Genomic DNA, 21,516 nt, shown 5'->3' on the forward strand with positions numbered 1-21,516 from the left:
GAGGAAAAGGCCTGTCATGGCAGCCTGAATACAGGGAGCAACCTACAGCCTATAGAATGGGACAGCAGGAGACAGTCTCTGAGGGGGAGACTGAAGAGGAGTCAAGAGTTGGACCGCCACCGAGATTGTGGAGAGGAGAATATAAGATGAAACCAGAGGTGCCAAGCTGGAACCTGGAGAGGACCGTCTGACGGAGCCTTGTATGGTGCACCTGAGAGGAGGCTGAGTGGAGGAGAAGGAGTTTGTTACAAGAAGGAGCTTGACCAACACGGAAGGAGAATCTCAATAGATGTTATACCATCCATATATGTCCACTGGTAAAAAAAAGAACAGACAAGGGGAGCACTCTCTTCGTGCATTACCGTGGTACACCTCGTGTTTTAATGAATGAACAAATGGATGTATACTCACAAACCAACGAAATTAAAAGCAGTGTATAGGGTCCACAAAAAAGTCACAAAGGTGCTGTGTCTAAATGCGGATAAGCTGACCCGTTTCGGGGGCTGAACCCCCTTCCTCGGAGCTAAAAATGAACCTACTAGCCACCAGCCTATATACCAGAGAAATGTCAAAAGGAGGGTGAAACAGACCCTCCCACCCACTCTCAACGGCCCAATAGCAGAAGAAAAAAAAAAAAAAAAAAGAAATATGACAAACAGCAGCCTGCGCCATGCATGAAATACACACAGACTAAGACATGAAATATATAATATAATATAAAATGTACTGGAAGCACACTTACATTTGCCTCCAAAGAAAGTGATCCTAATACTTAATGAACGATCATCATGCCAAAGAGAAGAGCCTCCACATCCATTTGTTCATTAAAACACGTGGTGTACCACGGTAATGCGCAATGAGAGTGCGCCCTTGTCTGTTCTTTTTTACCAGTGGTCCGATTTCCTGATCTTTGAACGGCAGCACCTCTTCAGTGGGCATCCAGTTATCTTTCTTTTGGAGCGCTGGTTTCGTTTGTTTGCTTATCCATATATGTCCACCTACCTAGAGGATGCAAGCTATTTTTGACCAAACTTAGTTGTGAGGTCAAAAATTCCAGGTTTGGGCACAGCTGCTGTTGATGTTGGGGATGCACTGTATATGAAAAAATAAAATATGGAATATTGATGGAAAGATTCTTTTTTGGAAGGATTATGAACAGTGATTGACTGAACTATTTCAATATATTTTGGCACATTTAAATATTTTTTCACTAATTCCGTTATTTTCCACCATACTGCCCCGAACTACATCACTGACCTAATATCCAAGTACCGCCCAACACGCACACTCCGCTCCTCACAAGACCTCCTTCTCTCTAGTTCCCTGGTCTCCTCCTCCCATGCCCGCCTCCAGGACTTCTCCAGGGTGTCACCCATCCTCTGGAACTCCCTGCCCCAACCCATCAGATTATCACCTACTCTCCTCTCCTTTAGGCGCACCCTGAAAACCCACCTCTTCAGGGAAGCCTACCCCACCCCCTGCTAACCTGCCGACCTCCTCCACTCTTCCTACCACTCCATCCCCCACAGCTATCTCCTCCTGTGCCACCATCCCCTCCCTCCTAGATTGTAAGCTGGAAAGAGCAGGGCCCTCAATCCCCTCATGTTCTGCATTGTATTGGTATTGTTCTGTCACATGTTCTGTCCCCCTTTGTAATGTACAGCGCTGAGCGAACTATTGGCGCTTTATAAATACTGTATAATAATAATAGTAATAATAATTTTGGGGAAATTATTTTATGTCACCTTTGAGTGGTTCTGATGACGTTATGAGAAAAGCGCAGCACTGCTATTGTGTGGTTTTTGTTATGTAGCACATTTATATGAGTATGTGTAGGTGTGGGCGGCTTTTCATTTTTCTTTCTTTTTTTCTGTTTTGTTTTTTTGGAATTGTTTATTGATTTGGTGGTTTAGCTATTTTTATATTTATTTAGCTGCTCGTGGGTTCATAGATGTCCATGTAGTAGTCCATTATCTACTCAGCCCATATCCTCATGCTGATTGTGATTTTTGAAGGGTACAGCAACACTTTCGAGGCTTTTTAAAAAGGAATTTGTTGCAAATTGGAGCACAAAGTACAACGTAGAAAAACTGAATATGAATAGGGAAGTATATGTCCAGGTTACTACTTTTATCTCCCTTAATCCATGTAATTGGTTGTTCTTCCCAGCTTTAGGTGCAATGTTTATATCTGTTCTTTAAAATTAATGACTGTACTTGGATAATGAGTTTATTCTGTTCTAAAACATTTTGTATTTGTTAAGGTCTCAGACGATGCCTCAAATGTCACCAGAATTGCAAGAAATGCCTCGGCTATCCTGATAAGTGTGTTGTCTGCAGAGAAGGCTTCAGGTAACCTTCACAGAGTTCATCCCATTGCATCATATCCCTGAATAGGGCAATACAGCAGTTCATTCCACTGCTTGGCATGGCCATACGATTGTAGAATGTGACACTTCTAAGGTCCAGCTAATATCCATCACTCAGCAAGACACTAGAAACCCCAGATGTTGTCACTGTCTACTAGCACTTGTTCCACCTAATACAGTGGCTGCAAACTATTGTCGCATAATGCAAGGGGTACTTGATTTTGGCTTTGGTCTGGTATGCCTAAAATATAACTAGGTGTCTAAACCACCCAATATAATAGGAATCCTATAAAATGTTTTGAAAAGTTTTCAAAGTAGTAAAGTTAACTTATAGAACATGAGACACTGGGAGAGATTTACTTAAACTGGACCACTCAGAATCTGGTACAGCTGCTCATGGCAGCCAATCTGCTTCTAAATTCAGTTTCTTCAATTAAAGTGGTTGTAAAGCCTGAAGGTGTTTTACCTTCATGCATTCTGTGCATGAAGGTAAAAAACCTATGTGCAGCAGTGCCCCCAACCCCCTCAATACTTACCTGAGCCTTATCATGAACCAGCGATGTGAATGACAGCCTCAGCTATCCCGGGTCTCTGCCTCCTCTTTGGCTTCTGATGCTGTCAATCACAGCCAGTCAGCCAATGAGGGGGGCAAGCTGCGGTTTTGTGTGTGAATGGACACATGGAGCAGCGGGTGCCCCCACAGCAAACTGCTTACTGTGGGAGCACCCGCCAGACAGGAGGAGCCAGGAGAGCCTATGGGGGACCCGAGAAGAGGACCATCCAGGCTGCTCTGTGCAAAACCACTACATACAGCAGGTAAGTATAGACATTTTGTTTTTTTACAAAAAAAAAAAAAAAACCTTTTTAGAATTGCATTAGGGTTTGACAATAGAATCTAGAAGCTGATAGGTTACTATGCAGAGCTGTGTACACCAGTTTCAGTAAATCTCCCCAATTTTGTCCAACTATGACGTCATCAGGGGCTCTGAGGATGTCCTATTTGGATTAAATGTGTAGGGAAGAGCTTCTTGACGCTAAGGTTATCACACACGCTGCTGATCATACGTAATGTTTTGGGTAATCTACACCATTGGAGCTTTCGTTCCCTTTGTGGATGTTTTTTCTATGAAATGTGACATCATAAGTGTATGAGGAAGTTGTGATCCATTCATTAATCATGTATGGGGATGGTACCGTATTTACTCTTAGAATGACCCCCTAGGCTTTATGGTCCAACCTTCTGGTAAGCCTTTGATTCAGTTGAGATGGTGGTGGTTCACTTTGATGGTTACAAAAGTCTCACTCATGATTTACACAGCCAGGTATGTGATGCTCTTATGTCATCTCCCTGACTGCGGCTTGTTTTTTGGATCAAACGTGTTTCTCTGTCCAACCCTCAGCAATGTGAAACTATAAAAATGAACCTGGAAGTAATAGAATGTTATTGCTGGTTGTGTATTGTGAAAGAGCTATGTGGATCACCAGCGTGGCTGAACAAAATGCCAATTCATTTGGCATGTAGAAGAGTATGTGTGTGTGTATATATATATATATATATATATGTGTGTGTGTGTGTGTATGTATATATATATATATATATATATATATATATATATATATATATATATATATATATATATATTTACCTGAGGCTTCTCCAATTTAGGTAGCCCTAATATTCCTTACCATGCTTAGGATATGGAGTGTTGCCAAGTGTACAGAAAAATGTTTCACATTCCTTTTGATTGTTAGCAAGATGACTCACGCTTGAACCCCGCAGAAGACACTTCCTAAGGGAGATAGCATGCATCTGCCGGTCCTCATGCGTTCCAATTTTTGTACTCAGGCCATCCATTTATGGCTGATTGGCAGCTTCTAAGTAAGTTCCTCAAAATATCATCACTGAACCTGTTCTTAATCAGATACTGTTCTTAGACCAAGTTTCCTCCCCTATCAACCCATGGCTGTGATTGCTTCACCGGTTTAGGGCTTGTCAGGGGAATTATATTCCTATATCCTCTATCAGGTAGACTGCTCTTCATTGTGTTTTTTTTTTTTTTCTCTGTCGTGTTCTAGTGTTATGGACAGGTCTTCTTGTCCTACAGTTTTCCTACACCAGTATGCGGTGGTTGTCTTTCAACTCCTGTACTTGAACTCTCTTTCCCCTTTGTCAGTCTCTCTGACTTCAGGTGGTTCCTTTTGGGGTTTTGAAAAACGTGCAGTGCCGCTCAAAGCTGGAGGTGTGTGGCTCTTCCTTAGTGGAACTGAGAAGAGGGAAGCAGGTGTCAGAACACGCTGATCTAGAAGTGCCGATGTAAGAAGTTAGGGACGTTGCTTGTCCAACCCAATGCTTGGAAATGTGTGTATGGCCTCAGCTAGCACTTCTCCATCAGCCATGGTTCCTGCTGTGTATCGCCCTGCCCATTGGGGCTTCATAGTTGTAGAGGTTCTGGGTGTCCTTATGGACAGGTCTTCTTGTCCTTCAGTTTTCTGGTTCTGATACACCAGTATGAGGTGGTTGTCTTCCCACTCCTGTAGTTGCACTCTTTCCCCTTTGTCAGTCTTTCTGAATTCAGGTGGTTCCTTTTGGCATTGTCTCTAACGCCAAAGATATTTGAATACCCCTTTGGTCGATTATGTAAAATAGTTCTCTAATTTGTTTATCTCATGAGATTTGGATGGCTGTCTTAGTCATCCCTACTCCTTTGAGCCTTTCTTTCCTGAAGCTCAGGGTTGGGTGTTTTACTTGCAGGCCAATTTTTGTTTTTAGCCTTTTCACCTCATTGGGTGGTTAAATGTTTCACCTGTTGGTTTCTTTGGCCCACAGACCCTCCTAGTTCAAATTCCATGTCCTCCCTGATACACTCCCTTTGGCAGTCATTCTTATACTGGTCCGAACATCAGGTCGATCCTTGTTTCTGTTTTTACAGTTGGTACGAAAATTAGTTTTTTAGTATCACTTGTGACCTGTTCCTTCATTTCCTTTTTAATATCACAGAAAGTGAGGGGAAATGTCTCCAACTGGGTCACAGATGGCAATAAAAAAAATAGCAGCTCTAGCTCTTTTCTGTATCCAAAATGCATAGAAAATGATTGTATCTAATCGGGCATCAATAGCTAAAAAAAAAACAATGGTTTCTGCTCCATTCTTCTTCTTCTTTTTTTTTTTTTTTACATCTGACCGCACACCCCAAGGCTCCCTACATTTTGTTTTTGTGTCCCTCCTTCCGTTGGGTGATAGCTTGAGCCAGGGGTGTCTAACTCAATTTCATCGTGGGCAGCATTATGGTTGCCCTCACTCTAGATGCCCAGAGTTCCACACCCTCCCTTGTGTCACAGTGCACCCCCCTTACCTAGTGCTGCTGCTTTGGAATAAGCTGGGGGTGGAGTTAGGAAGCAGTGCAGGGTCTGGAGGAGGACCAAAAATGGGGCTGTAGTCAGCTGCCAGAGTCTGCTGAATGCTGAGACCAGGGGAGGTGGAGACATAAGGGGTGTTGTGGCTGCACAGAGAGGCACAGGAGCTATAGGATGAATTCTGTCCTCTGTACTGCTGAGATGGGGGCAGAGAGGTGCTGCTCCACGGCTGCATGGTGAAGTGCAAGATCTGATAGAGGAGTTCTGTCCACCTCTCTGCTGAGACTGGGTGGGGGCAGAGACATGGGGGGTGATGCAGCTGTAGGAGGGCCACATGAAATTACCTGGTGGGCCTTGTGTTTGACATATGTGGCTTGAGCCCAGCGATTCAGATATTTGAAGGTTTGCCTCCTGATCCAAGATAGTTACAGTTTTTACCAGCAAAAACACACCAATTATCTAATTACTGTTATATGAACTCTTAAAAACAAGTCATCAGTGGGAGTCACTTTTACAACTTGAGAACATCATATGCTACAAGACACGTGACAAGGTTATGCAATGTTAGTATCACAAATTATTATTAAAAAAATATATAAACAGAAAAATATTCCTGACCCTTCACTAGACGACTGCAGACTCCAACAGCTTTCACATTTTCATTCTGCTGCTCACAAACGGGGCTTAACCACACCACAGAATAGGGGAGATTTACTAAAACTGGAGAGCAAAATCTGGTGCAGCTCTGCATAGAAACCAATCGGCTTCCGGGTTTTATTGTCAAAGCTTAAATGAACAATCTGAAGTTAGAAGTTGATTGACTCCCATTCCCAGCTGCACCAGATTCTGCACTCTCCAGTTTTAGTACATTAACCCAAATGTGTTCTGAATTTGGGCCACTCGATCTCTCAAACCTATGAACTCCTAATACAACTTCCCAACTCCTTTACACCCCCTTTCCTCTTTAAATTGGAAAGGAGTCAAAAGGTTTAGTTTACGCTTAAATATAGGGATGATAGCTTGTATTTCTACCGCTACTCTTCTATAACCAGTAGGTTTTGAGAGTTGGGCTAGAACAGGGGTCTGCAACCTTTAAGACATAAAGAGCCACTTGGACCCGTTCCGAGAGGGAAAAAAAGACTGGGAGCCGCAAAACCATTGCAACATTTAAAACAAATCCGACACTGCATATATTGCAAAAAGCACTCTGGTCATGAAGGGGGTTTAAGGGCCCAGTAAGCAAAGGGTTAATCAGGGCCACAGTGTATCATCATAATCACAATCATAGCCTTAGGTCAGTGGTGGGCAACCTTTTTTTTCGACTGAGCCAAATCTCTCCAAAACCACGATTGAAATTTATTTTGAGAGAAACATTTTTAAAACTGAAAATACATCCCCCATATAGTAATTCATCCCCCATATAGTAATTCATCCCCCATATAGTAATTCATCCCCCATATAGTAATTCATCCCCCCTATAGTAATTCATCCCCCCTATAGTAATTCATCCCCCCTATAGTAATTCATCCCCCCTATAGTAATTCATCCCCCCTATAGTAATTCATCCCCCCTATAGTAATTCATCCCCCATATAGTAATTCATCCCCCCTATAGTAATTCATCCCCCCTATAGTAATTCATCCCCCATAGTAATTCATTCCCCATATTGTGTGAATTCACTTACCTTTGCTCCGCGCGTTCCTCTCGCCGTGTTCCCGCGCCGTTCTGGTCTTCAGGGCGGACTGTGAGAGGAGAGGAGTTCGTCACGCTGCCCCGCCTACATCCGGGCTGCCCCACCTACATCCTGACAGCCAATGTTTGCCAGCGGGCGCCCGGCACACAGAAGATCTGCATTAAAAGAGCCGCGGCTTGCCGACCCTATTGCCTGTCACCTGGTGGGCAGTGTGCTCCGGAGCCGCAGGAAAGGTGAAAAAGAGCCGCATGCGGCTCCGGAGCCGCGGGTTGCCGACACCCGGGCTAGAAGATCCTGACAAGGTAGTGCAAAGTAGATACAGTTCTCCATAAAATGTATCTGCAGTTCTCCTACCTGTGCTGGAGATGGGGTAAGTCTGGGTGAAAGGTGGGTGAAATCATTAAAAAATTGACTGATGTTGATCCTTGGAATGATCTAGTTGTCTTTCTCTTCCACCATTCAGATCTAAAATTTCCCTCGTGATTCTTCATGACATGCATTACTGCCCTCTGGAAGCATGGTACCCCCCAACCTGCTCTTCCTTTGTGTTTCTCTAAAGATCAGACCTATTAAATATACATGTCCTCCAGAACAGTGTTTCTCAACCTTTTTTCAGTCAAGGCACCCATTAAAATTATGGACAGTCCTGAGGCACCCTTTAAAATTATGGACAGTCCCGAGACACCCTTTAAAATTTATGGACAGTCCCGAGGCACCCTTTAAATTTATGAACAGTCCCGAGGCACCCTTTAAAATTATGGACAGTCCCGAGGCACCCTTTAAAATTTATGGACAGTCCCGAGGCACCCTTTAAAATTTATGGACAGTCCCGAGGCACCCTTTAAAATTTATGGACAGTCCCGAGGCACCCTTTAAAATTTATGGACAGTCCCGAGGCACCCTTTAAAATTTATGGACAGTCCCGAGGCACCCTTTAAAATTTATGGACAGTCCCGAGGCACCCTATAAAATTTATGGACAGTCCCGAGGCACCCTTTAAAATTATGGACAGTCCCGAGGCACCCTTTTAAAATTATAGACAGTCTTGAGGCACCCCATTTTAGAATGGGGTGCCTCAAGACTGTCCATAATTTTAAAGGGCACCCCATTCTAAAATGTGAAAAACTATTCTAATAGTTTTATATAACACAGCAACATCCACACATGTAGGACACCCAACATTAGAGGGTATTTATCCTCCCAAAGCAAATACGCTTTTGTACACTGGTACTGAGTAGTATTCCAATGTTTCTCCTCTCCCTCAGTTTTTCTCCATCACTGAGCTAATGTGACCCCACTACTGATGGAGAGGGGCGGGGGAAGGTCAAACTAGGATGCTGTGCAGGCAGCTGACCTCCTCCTTATCAACTGATGATGTCATTGGTTGTCAGGACACCGGCAGATAGAAGGTCGTAATGGTGCATAATAAAAACTAGTGGCTTTGTGTGACTAAAAGGCGGGCTTGTTCCACTCTGTGGCTTGTATACAAGTTTTTGGCAATTGTTTGAAATTTTGCCAGGGCACCCCCGAAGAAACCTCAAGGGTGCCTGGACACCCTGGTTGAGAAAGACTGCTCTAGAATATAGGTCTATACTCGAGTAGTGAGTCTGGATGCATCCACTCCACCTTTGCCATAACCCCTCCAGCATCCCTTTCCCTGCCCATCACCACTTTTTTTTCCCTATCCCTAGTCCCACCCTATAATTTTATCCCTTTCTTCATCTTTCTCCTTCTCGTTTTTCTTTTTTGGTCTATAGGACTTCCGGTTTCTTGGTTTGTAGTCCTTACTTGCTCCATGTTTTCGAACAAAGGACTGGAAAGTCAAATATTTTTCTGTCCAGTTGTATCGCTTTGATCGGTGTGCAACCTAGGCTGTCAGCTGTATGTCATGTCCTTCTTTGCGCCAACTCATTTCCTTACCTGAATTTGCTGAGCTTATGAGATGAAGTAAAATATCTGGGGGAGTGCTTAGTGTATTTGCACTTTTGCAGTCAACCTTTTCACAACTTTCCTAAAAATAACTTTTTTTTCTAGTTGCTTCATTGGAGCGGGCCTTTGAGAAGATAGCAAGCTCTTCTGAACAATTTTAAAATGGAGTGACAAAGAGGGGGCAGACTGTGTTTCTATGATTTACCGTACAATGCAGAATCGAAGGCTTGAGATCACCACCCATGGTTAGGACAGATAGTGTTCCAATCTAGCATACAACTGATAATGCGATCTGCCAGCGCAGTACAGACGAGGTCAATTACGGTAAACAATAACTCCCCACCCTCCTCCTTAAGGGCCATTTTACACCACAGGCAGTCCAGTGCGTGTTTTTCTGCATCAAAAACGCATTGATAGTAGGTTACGTGGTTTCCAATGGCATAGTTCACACCAGTGCAGTCAGTTTCAGTGCGTTCCAGTTCCAGAAAAAAAAAAGAACATGCTGCATTTTTTTCTGCACTGAACTGTACTGGAATGCAGTAAAACGCACTGGAACACACATTTTTATTTAAGTTGAAGAAAAAAAGAGGGGGAAAAATAAACCGAAACGCTTTAAAAATGAGCTGGAACACATCAAAAACGCACACAGAAATGCGTTCGGAATGCATCCAGACTGTGTTTTTATGGTGTGAACCAGCCCTTACCCTAGGTTCACACCTTAGTGGTTCCCTCAGTGTTTTGCAGAAATGAGTCCATTTTAACATGATTTCCTATGGGACATGTTCACATCTCTGCGTTTTCACCCGGTGCGTTTTTTCGAAAGGGTCGGGGACTTTTTTAAATGCGAAAAGTTGTAAACAGACCTCAATGGAAACACTGCAGAAAAGCATGTTTTTGACGTGTTTTTGATGCATTTTGCATTTTAAATACTCAAATTATAGCCTAACTTCACACCTATGCAGTTTGCGTTTGATTTGTTTCTGCAGTGCGTTTTGCGTTTTTGCCGTGCTTTGCCACGATTTTGATGCGTTTTGCACGTTTGTGCAGTTTTTTCTTTTTTTTTTTTTTCTTTTTGTTATTGTTGCTAGGCAGATTTAAAACACCTCAAAACCGCACTACATGCTTTTCTGCAGCATTCCCATTGAAGTCTATGGAACCAAAAACCCAACATTTTGCATTCAAAAAAGTCCCTGACCCTTTCTAAAAAAACACACCTGGTGAAAACGCAGAGATGTGAACGTGTCCCATAGGAAATCATGTTAAATAGACTGTAGTACGTTTCTGTAAAACGCTGAAGAAAGCGCTTGTGTGAACCCGGCGTTAATTTGTCAGTCAAGTCCATATACAGTACATCTGCTAGTCTAACACTACCCGCCCCCCACAGTGACACTGCTGCATTCCAAGGGTGTCTCTGTTGCTCCTCCATTCAGGGTGGAGACATGTATGGATCATATTCTGTTTGCTTTACTTCTTTTAAGGTTCTTTGCGGTAAAAGCAGGGGAGCATAAAAACCTTTTGTAGTGTGTATATATTTGCTTTACTAAACAAAGATGCCGCATTCTCTGCATTAGGGTAAAAAAAACTTTGCGTGCAACCCCCCCCCCCCCCTTTCCTCCCTTAAATACTTACCTATGCCCTTAGCGCTGTGCCTTGGCTCTCCCTCCTCGTTGGCTCAGAGAAAGCAGTGGGAGTCATTGGCTCCTGCTGCTGTCAATCACAGCCAATGAGGAGGCAGCGGGGGACAGTGCCAAGCCATGCTCTGTGTGTCAGTGAACACAGAGACCTGGCTCAGGGGTAAGCACACATGAGTTCCCCCAAAGCAAGCGGCTTGCTATGGGGGCAGACGTACATATTCACCAGCATATCTTGGATCTCCAAAGTGCAACATTTTGGAGCCGCACAGGACCCCTTCATCAAGCATTTGCCTGACGGAAGGGGTCCTGTGCGGCTCCAAAACATTGACCCTGTGCTGGTCATAATCAAACAGCATTTATACACAAGGCAGAGGATTAACCCCTTAGGTTCCACAGTGAGTATAACAAGCATGCTTTACTACATCTACAGACTGATTGTACTGTTGTGGGTTTAGTAAAGCTTTAACCTCCCTGGCGGTATTCCCGAGTGTAGCTCGGGGTAACATGTCAGTACCAAAAGCGGTAACCCCGAGCTACACTCTGGCTTACCATGTGGCGCTGCATAGGGAGTCCCTGCAGCACTTACCTTGTCCTTCGCTCCCGCGATGTGTCCCCTGCAGCGTCCCCGGCCATCTCCTCCGGCCGATGCCGGCATCCGGCTTCTGTGTTCCGGTCCCTGTGACATCGGGACGTACGGGCGCCGGCGGGAAATTTGAAAATTTTTTTAAATGTCATTTTTTTCCAAACAAATTTTACATAGTAAAACATTGCTGTTTCAGCCCATTTCACATACATTTTGTCCCGAGTGCTTTGTCCGGCGCCCTGCCTGCATTTTTACTGTTCTTTCTGCCTGGAAACTGAGAAACGTCCATGGCGTCCAAAAAGCGTCCCTTTAGGTCAAAAGCGGTTTTAGACCGGCTAGAGAACAGCGATAGTAAATCAGAACCACTTGCAGAATTGAGTGATAATGATTCGTGGGGGAAATTCCTCATCAGACACTGAAAACAATTCTGCGACTTTGCTCAGCGATGTGCGAACTTGGCGCTATATTTCACATTTCAGTGTTTTTGGTTTGATTATATTACTGAATTAATTGTATTATTATTATATTATTTTTTATGATTATTTATTAAATTATAATTTAATGATTTCGTGTTTCAAATTTTATCATACCCAGGATGTTTAATAGACTCTTGTTCGGACAGATTTCAGTGAGTTATTCCTAAAAATAACAGCCTACAATAAAAAAAACTACATATTTCCATGCAAAATAATGGTACCGCTTTCAGCACCAAACATCTGAAATAATCATACCGCCAGGGAGGTTAATGCATAGAATGCATGAAGGTAAAAAAAGCCTTCTGCCTTTTGAAGCACTTAAAGGCCACAAGCCATACCTTCATACCTTAGGTCCATTGGTCTGCAAGATCTGGCACCAGCACCTTCTCCTTAGCCTCTTCTGCCTGTCAGTCTTCGGCTATCTTGATTGGCCAGTGCGGGGTGACATCCAGTCATGACTAGAAGGGATGAGGTTAGGCATGTTTGGACATGGGTCCAAACCTACCTGAGCTGTCCCTCCAGGAATCTTTCATTGCAGACAGCCAATCCTAAGAGGCTCATGCATTCCTCAACCGGAGCAACGTGTACAAGGGGTGTGTATGTATGCAGCTGTGGGCAGGGGAATGCCTCGGCCACTTATGAGTGGACATCCACAGTGATCACTTCCTGGTGAGATATCTCAGGTGGCTTCAGACTCGTTTCCGAATCCGCCTGAGCTCATCCCTGATGACTTTACTCCTATATCCCAGACAAGCCAGCAAGGCTGGAAACCATAATTTTGTTTTTGTAGGACGTTGTGATAGTATTTGTTCTATCTGTGCTTTACAGTAGAGTTACTATAGTCATTGACTCGAAACGTTGCAGGTAAAAGCACAGGAAAATCAATATTTTGTTTTCAGGTGGTTTTTTAATAGAGAAATGCAAAAAAATGAGAAATGTTCACAGATGCATACACAGTCAAGGAGTGCATCCTATATAACAAAACGGCGAATGTGAGAAAACTCTCGATACAGACATAAACCTGACATGAGACCTCCAACAAGGATATACAGTTGCTTGTGGTTCATATAGCACAAGCATCACTAAACAGCAGACCATGGTCTAGACATGGACCGAGGGACAGTCCTGCACCGTTTAGCTGCTTGTGTGTCTAATTGTGCCACCCCCTTCCTTTACAGCAGGGCAGAGGGCAGGAAATGCAAGCGGTCTGAATGGAGGGCGGGAACTGCCCAACATTTCACGCTATCAAGCGGTTGATTGGTTCCTACTTAACATGAAAATTTGGGCAATTTTCAACCTCCACCCAGACCTGTTGCACCTCCCATTCTCTGCCCTACAGTGTAAGGTAGGACTGCTAAGGGGGTGCTGTGATGTGAAGAGGGAACTAAGGACACCGATGTAAAGGTGGGGGTGGGGCAGCTGTAATGTATAGAATCTGAATCCTAGCGCACAGGGGCAAGTAAGTTTATATTCAGGAGGAAGGTCCACTTTAAGGTGACATCACAGTTTGCTGTTGGAAAAGTGAGCACCTGGCAGTTTGTTCACAATCAGAAGTCCATCTGTATAATCCTAAACCTATTTAGGGACAATCTCCGTCAGTTGGTCACAATCAGAGGTCCATCCCTATAATTCTGACATTATTCAGGGACAGTTCCCATCAGTTTGTCAGAATCAGAAGTCCATCTGTATAATCCCAACACTATTCAGGGACAGTCCCTGTCAACTGGTCACAATCAGAAGTCCATCCGTATAATTTTAATAGTATTCAAGGACAATCCCCATCAGTCAGAATCTGAAATCCATCTGTATAATTCAAACAGTATTCAGGGACAGTTCCCATCAATTGGTCAGAATCAGAAGTCCATCTGTATAATCCCAACACTATTCAGGGACAGTCCCTGTCAACTGGTCACTATCAGAAGTCCATCCATATAATTTTAACACTATTCAGGGACAGTCCCCATCAGTTGGTCAGAATCGGAAGTCCATCTGTATAATCTCAACACTATTCAGGGACAGTCCCCATCAATTCCACAGGGTCATTAGTCCGTCTGTATAATTTCAAAACCATTCAGGGACAGTCCCAGTATATTGTTCAGAGTCATAAGTTCATCTGTTTAACTCTATTCAGGGACAGTCCCTATCAATTCTGCAGTGCCAGTCCATCTGTGTAATCTCAACACTATTCAGGGACAGTCCCCATCAATTCTGCAGAATCATTAGTCCATCTGTATAATCTCAACACTAGTCAGGGACAGTCCCCATCAATTCCGCAGAGTCATTAGTCCATCTGTATAATCTCAACACTGTTTAGGGACAGTCCCCATCAATTCCACAGGGTCATTAGTCCGTCTGTATAATTTCAAAACCATTCAGGGACAGTCCCAGTATATTGTTCAGAGTCATAAGTTCATCTGTTTAACTCTATTCAGGGACAGTCCCTATCAATTCTGCAGTGCCAGTCCATCTGTGTAATCTCAACACTATTCAGGGACAGTCCCCATCAATTCTGCAGAATCATTAGTCCATCTGTATAATCTCAACACTATTCAGGGACAGTCCCTGTCAATTCCGCAGAGTCATTAGTCCATCTGTATAATCTCAACACTATTCAGGGACAGTCCCCATCAATTCTGCAGAGTCAGTCCATCTGTATAATCCAACACTATTCAGGGACAGTCCCCATCAATTCTGCAGTGTCCGTCCATCTGTATAATATTAACACTGTTTAGGGACAGTCCCCATCAATTGGTCAGACTCAGAAGTCCATCTGTATAATCCTAACCCTATTCAGGGACAGTCCCCATCAATTGGTCAGAATCTGAAGTCCATTCATATTGTTCTAACAGTATTCAAGGACAGTTCCTATCAATTGGTCAGAATCTGAAGTCCATCTGTATAATCCCAACACTGTTCTGGACAGTCCCATAAAGAAAAAAAAAGTCAGGGAACTGGTACTTCGTATAATTTGTAGTCCGTTGTGCAGCTGGCAGCCTTTAAGTGCCATCCGGTATGTTTACCCATTACTGACGTGTACTTACATCTCTTTCCTAGCCTTTCGGGTTCCATGTGTGTACCTGAGTGTGAGCCTGGGACCTTCTACAACACGGCTTTCATGAAATGTGACAAATGTCACTCAACCTGCCAGTCATGTATAGGTAAGTCGTCACTTTTACAGCTGCCACTGATCTCACATTTTAAGGAATGATCTTGGGTATTAAATGCTTGTCCTTGTGAATGATCCATATCGTGAAATGACTCATTTTATATTCTGAGCCTCAAATGTATTTTTGGGAAAAATCCTGAAAAGAGGTAATCTATCTAACCATAGACAGCAAGCTACTATACAGTGGGGCAAAAAAGTATTTAGTCCCCACCAATTGTGCAAGTTCTCCCACTTACAAAGATGAGAGAGGCCTGTAATTGGCATCATAGGTAGACCTCAACTTTGAGAGACAAAATGAGAAAAAAATTCAGACAATCACATTGGCTGATTTGGAAAGAATTTATTTGCAAATTATGGTGGAAAATAAGTATTTGGTCAATATCAGAAGTTCATCTCAATACTTTGTTATATATCCTTTGTTGGCAATGACAGAGGTCAGACGTTTCCTGGAAGTCTTCACAAGGTTGGCACACACTGTTGCTGGTATGTTGGCCCATCCTCCATGCAGATCTCCTCTAGAGCAGTGATGTTTTGGGGCTGTCGCTGGGCAATACGGACTTTCAACTCCCTCCAAAGGTTTTCTATGGGATTGATATCTGGAGACTGGCTAGGCCACTCCAGGACCTTGAAATGCTTCTTATGAAGCCACTCCTTCGTTGCCAGGGCGGTATGTTGGGGATCATTGTCATGTTGGAAGACCCAGCCACGTTTCATCTGCAATGCCCTTGCTGATGGAAGGAGGTTTGCACTCAAAATTTCCCAATACATGGCCCCATTCATTCTGTCCTGTACATGGATCAGTCGTCCTGGTCCCTTTGCGGAGAAACAGCCCCAAAGCATGATGTTGCCACCCCCATGCTTCACAGTAGGTATGGTGTTCTTTGGATGCAACTCAGCATTCTCTCTCCTCCAAACACGACGAGTTGTGTTTCTACCAAACAGTTCTATTTTGGTTTCATCTGACCATATGACATTCTCCCAATCCTCTTCTGGATCATCCAAATGCTCTCTAGCAAACTTCAGACGGGCCCGGACATGTACTGGCTTAAGCAGGGGGACACGTCTGGCACTGCAGGATCTGAGTCCCTGGCGGCGTAGTGTGTTACTGATGGTAGCCTTTGTTACGTTGGTCCCAGCTCTCTGCAGGTCATTCACTAGGACCCCCGTGTGGTCCTGGGATTTTTGCTCACCGTTCTTGTGATCATTTTGACCCCACGGGGTGAGATCTTGCATGGAGTCCCAGATCAAGGGAGATTATCAGTGGTCTTGTATGTCTTCCATTTTCTAATTATTGCTCCCACAGTTGATTTGTTCACACCAAGCTGCTTGCCTATTGCAGATTCAGTCTTGCCAGCCTGGTGCAGGTCTACAATTTTGTTTCTGGTGTCCTTCGACAGCTCTTTGGTCTTCACCATAGTGGAGTTTGGAGTGTGACTGTTTGAGGTTGTGGACAGGTGTCTTTTATACTGATAACAAGTTCAAACAGGTGCCATTGATACAGGTAATGAGTGCAGAGCAGAGGAGCCTCCTAAAGAAGAAGGTACAGGTCTGTGAGAGCTAGAAATCTTGCTTGTTTGTAGGTGACCAAATACTTATTTTCCACCATAATTTGCAAAGAAATTCTTTCCAAATCAGCCAATGTGATTGTCTGGATTTGTTTTCTCATTTTGTCTCTCATAGTTGAGGTCTACCTATGATGCCAATTACAGGCCTCTCTCATCTTTTTAAGTGGGAGAACTTGCACAATTGGTGGATGACTAAATACTTTTTTGCCCCACTGTATCTCCCCGAGAACAATGGTAGATAAAACACCTGCCAGTCAATGAAGGACGGCGCATGACTGTCCTCTTTGCCTCTCAATTGGTAGGGACTACAGGTCCTAAAGCAAAAAATCCGAAGTACCATTATTACAACAAGAAACAAGTCAAACACACCGCTCTAGGTTGGTCTCCTGTCCCGCCTTCACTAGCACACTAACAGGTGCTGCTCCTGTTCACTGCAGACCCTGTCATATGGAAAAAGACTGGTTGGCCGCACATCCATAAAATCACCTGTATTGTAACCTCTTGGCAAAAAACATTCCACAATGTAATCTCAGTGGGGAACATGCATTCCAGCTAACCATTTCACTCTACGACCAGCGCTAATTCATAGCTCACACAATAATACTGTTCTGCACAGGTATATATGCACACACATAAACCAGATAAACCATTAATTGCAGAAAACCTGGGCGGAATAATTAATACAGCATTATCTGTGCCTGCTGCGTGCCCCAATATGTTACTCAATTTCAATCCAAATAAACAAAACATATAAAAACATTCAGCATTTATTATTTAATACAGGTACTTGTATATCGCCGTCAATTTATGCAGCGCTTTTACGTATATTTTATACATTCACATCAGTCCCTAACCCTCAATCTAAGATCCCTAACTCGCATTCATACATACACGGGCCAATTTAGACAGGATCCAATTAACCTACCAGCATGTCCTTGGAGTGTGGGAGGAAACTGGAGTATCCGGAGGAAACCCACGCAGGCACAGGGAGAACATGCAAACTCCAGGCATGTGGTGCCGTGGTTGGGGTTCAAACAGACGACCCTAGTACTGCCAGGCGGAAGTGCTAACCATTTAGCCACTGTGCTGCCCACCATTTAGCCACTGTGCTGCCCACCATTTAGCCACTGTGCTGCCCACCATTTAGCCACTGTGCTGCCCACCATTTAGCCACTGTGCTGCCCACCATTTAGCCACTGTGCTGCCCACCATTTAGCCACTGTGCTGCCCACCATTTAGCCACTGTGTTGCCCACCATTTAGCCACTGTGCTGCCCACCCTTTAGCCACTGTGCTGCCCACCCTTTAGCCACTGTGCTGCCCACCCTTTAGCCACTGTGCTGCCCACCCTTTAGCCACTGTGCTGCCCACCCTTTAGCCACTGTGCTGCCCACCCTTTAGCCACTGTGCTGCCCACCCTTTAGCCACTGTGTTGCCCACCCTTTAGCCACTGTGCTGCCCACCCTTTAGCCACTGTGTTGCCCACCCTTTAGCCACTGTGCTGCCCACCCATTAGCCACTGTTCTGATCACCATTTAGCCACTATGTTTCCCACCATTTAACCACTGTGTTGCCCATCCTTTAGCCCCTGTTCTAGTCACAATTTAGCCACTGTGTTGCCCATCATTTAGCCACTGTGTTGCCCATCCTTTAGCCACTGTTCTAGTCACCATTTAGCCACTGTGCTGCCCACCATTTAGCCACTATGCTGCCTAACATTTAGCCACTGTGCTGCCCATCATTTAGCCATTATTCTACTCACCATTTAGCCACTGTTGCCCATCCTTTAGCCCCTGTTCTAGTCACAATTTAGCCACTGTGCTGCCCATCATTTAGCCATTATTCTAGTCATCATTTAGCCACTGTGCTGCCCACCATTTAGCCACTGTGCTGCCTACCATTTAGCCACTGTGCTGCCCACCATTTAGCCACTGTGCTGCCCACCATTTAGAATACTGTACATAGAAAACAAAAATCTAAGAAGTATATACAAAATCAATACTGGGTGTCAGTAGCAATAGAAAAGTGGGGTTCAACCATGACAATATAAGCAATAGACAAACGAACCAACACTTCATTCATAATAATGTGAAATGTCCCATTCATGGTTGAGCCCCAATTGCTTTCTAGTGACCAAACTAAAAAAATCTAGAATACTTCTCTTTTACATAATATTCTAAATGTATCACCTCCTTTTTTAGGAACTACAATTTTCTCAATGCAGAGAAACTGTGTCAATGGCATGACATTCACTCAAATGTTTAGCTATGTTAGTAGATTGTTCTTTCTCTATACTGTATAACCGGTCATGCAGGCGATCCCTCCATCTGCGTGTCGTACGACCCGTGTACTGTGCAGAGCACAAGTTGCAAGTGATGACATATACCGAGTGCTTTGTATCGCAGTTAACGAAAGAAGAGATTTTGTAATTCCTGTTATCAGTGGCGGAGTGAATAATATCACCCCCCCTTGATATCTGATCACCGGGGACATTCCCCCCCCCCCACTCCATATTTAAAAGAACCCCTAAACTGCAGCCAGTGGGAAGTGCTCCTCCTATTACTAATGAATAATCTAGGAGACCGGTAGCTGCCTATGGTAGGAGCTCTAGGGAGACTGTTCTAATGCCTTTAGATAACACCGGTGAACAGGGGTGGACTGACAACTCATGGGGCCCCTGGGCAATACGGGATCTTGGGGCCCCTGTGTCCTTGCCCAAACTTAAAGAAGCCTATGAAAAAGGTACCAGGGGCATCTCATGGGGCCCCCTACTGACCTCGGGCCCTCGGGCAGTGCCCGAGTTTCCAAATGGTCAGTCCGCCCCTGCCATTGAATAGATAGGATTGTTAAATAAAACTGACAAATATAAATAATAAACTGGAGAAGTCTAGGTTCACACCTATGCAGGTTGCGTTTGAGGTGTTTCTGCATTGCGTTTTGCACATGCATTTGATGCCTTTTTTGATGCATTTTGTTGGGTTTTCTGTTAATTTTTTTTTTCTTGTTGCTAGGCAGATTTTAAACACAACGCATCAAAAACGCTGTACGTTATTATTTATTTCAGGTACTTATATAGTGCTGTCAATTTATGCAGCGCTTTACACATATATATTGTACATTCACATCAGTCCCTAACCCTCAAGGGGCGTACAATCTAAGGTCCCTAACTTACAGTCATACATACACATACTAGGGCCAATTTAGACAGGAGCCAATTAACCTACCAGCATGTCTTTGGAGTGTGGGAGGAAACCGGAGTACCCGGAGGAAACCCACGCAGGCACAGGGAGAACATGCAAACTCCATGCAGGTGGTGCCATGGTTGGGATTCGAACCAACGACCCTAGTACTGCCAGGCGGAAGTGCTAACCATTTTAGCCACATGCATGCTGCCCATGCTTGTCTGCAGCATTCCCATTGAGGTCTATAGAACCAAAAACGCAACGTTTTGCGTTCAAAAAAGTCCCTGACCCTTTCCAAAAAACGTACCGGGTGAAAACGCGCAGATGTGAACCTGTCCCATAATAAATCTTGTTAAATTGACTGTACTGTTTCAGCAAAACGCAGTGGAAAACGATTAGGTATAAACCTAGGGTGGATTGGAAGGGGAAGTCGTTGCTTGCAAAAAAGAAAAAAAAAATGCTCAGATATCATTTGGACGATGAAACTAAGAATGTTTTATGTATGGGGGAAAAAAAAACGATTTACACAGCCCATCCACGTAAAGGTTTTTTTTTTAAAAAAAGCGAGTCTGTTTTTCTGACACTGAAAATGAGGAATTGAATGGCACCTTGGCTGTAACAGCTTCTGATTCTTTACCTGACTCTGCAGGCCGCCTTGCTACTGGCGACTACAGCATTTAAACACAAATACCCGCAAACAAAACAAAAAGAAAAATCCAAGAAAACAAGGCAGGGAATAAAGAAACGGCGAGACTCGTTAACTTCAGGGACAGACATAGAAATAACATTCAATGTATTGAATCTCTCACAAAGGGCTCTAACTGATGCAGAGACTTCCCTTTTATCAAGGGCTTTACATTTCTGTCTGAATGGACATTTCAATTGATTTTATACAATTCTTGATGTCAATAAATTTGTGCATTCTGTAACCCTTACCTCCGGTTCACATCTATGGGGCCGTGCGGGCCGCGTTTTGCATGGGCACGAGAGCCCATTCATTTGTGTGGATTCCCGTGCCCCGTGACACGTAGGGAAAGAAGTCCCTGCACTTGTAAAAACACAGCCCGCACGGGAACCTCGGTTCCCAGTTTGGTTGTGTTTTCCAGTGCGGGCGGCGTGCCATTAGAACTAATGGCACCCGCCCACAGGTCCGCATTTCTCTGTGCGGGTGGTGCGGCTGCACGGATTTTCGCACGGATCTGCAGTGGCACCACCCGCACAGATGTGAACCTAGGGTGAGTTATGCAAGCCATAGACTGGTCGAAACCAGCCGATTTTCGCACCATTAGTGGGTTAATTAGTCTGCCGTTTTTCGGGGTTTTGGCACATTTTTTTTTTTTTGGGAAAGTTGGAAAAAAATCGTAGGATTTTGCCGGCAATGATGGGCAAATCGGCCGATCGTTTTACCGATAAAAAATCTGCGCATGAGCCGTGACCTGCAAGAAGAAGAATTCTAGTCCGCTACTTTATTTGACATGAAAAAGTCTTGCAGTTGACACAATGTATCCATTTGTATCCGAATAAAAATATCTGTATCCGAAGTGGATACAAATGGATACATTGTTTC

The 21,516-nt window shown here is 44.0% G+C and overlaps 1 protein-coding gene across 1 annotated transcript in view; it reads left to right on the forward strand.

The window, feature by feature from the left end:
• PCSK6 (proprotein convertase subtilisin/kexin type 6) overlaps window positions 1–21,516 on the forward strand; it is a gene marked incomplete at its 5' end in the record, with an annotated part of 254,118 nt that overhangs the window by 224,007 nt on the left and 8,595 nt on the right. The window contains 2 exons of the mRNA XM_089655547.1: window positions 2,264–2,351; window positions 15,092–15,195. Coding sequence (XP_089511673.1) covers window positions 2,264–2,351; window positions 15,092–15,195 — 192 coding nt within the window. The remainder of the gene's footprint in view (window positions 1–2,263; window positions 2,352–15,091; window positions 15,196–21,516) is intronic.

Source organism: Staurois parvus, unplaced genomic scaffold, assembly GCF_062004578.1.
Source record: "Staurois parvus isolate SC_StPar_1 unplaced genomic scaffold, SC_StPar_1.0 ptg000845l, whole genome shotgun sequence".
Lineage (NCBI taxonomy): Eukaryota > Metazoa > Chordata > Amphibia > Anura > Ranidae > Staurois > Staurois parvus.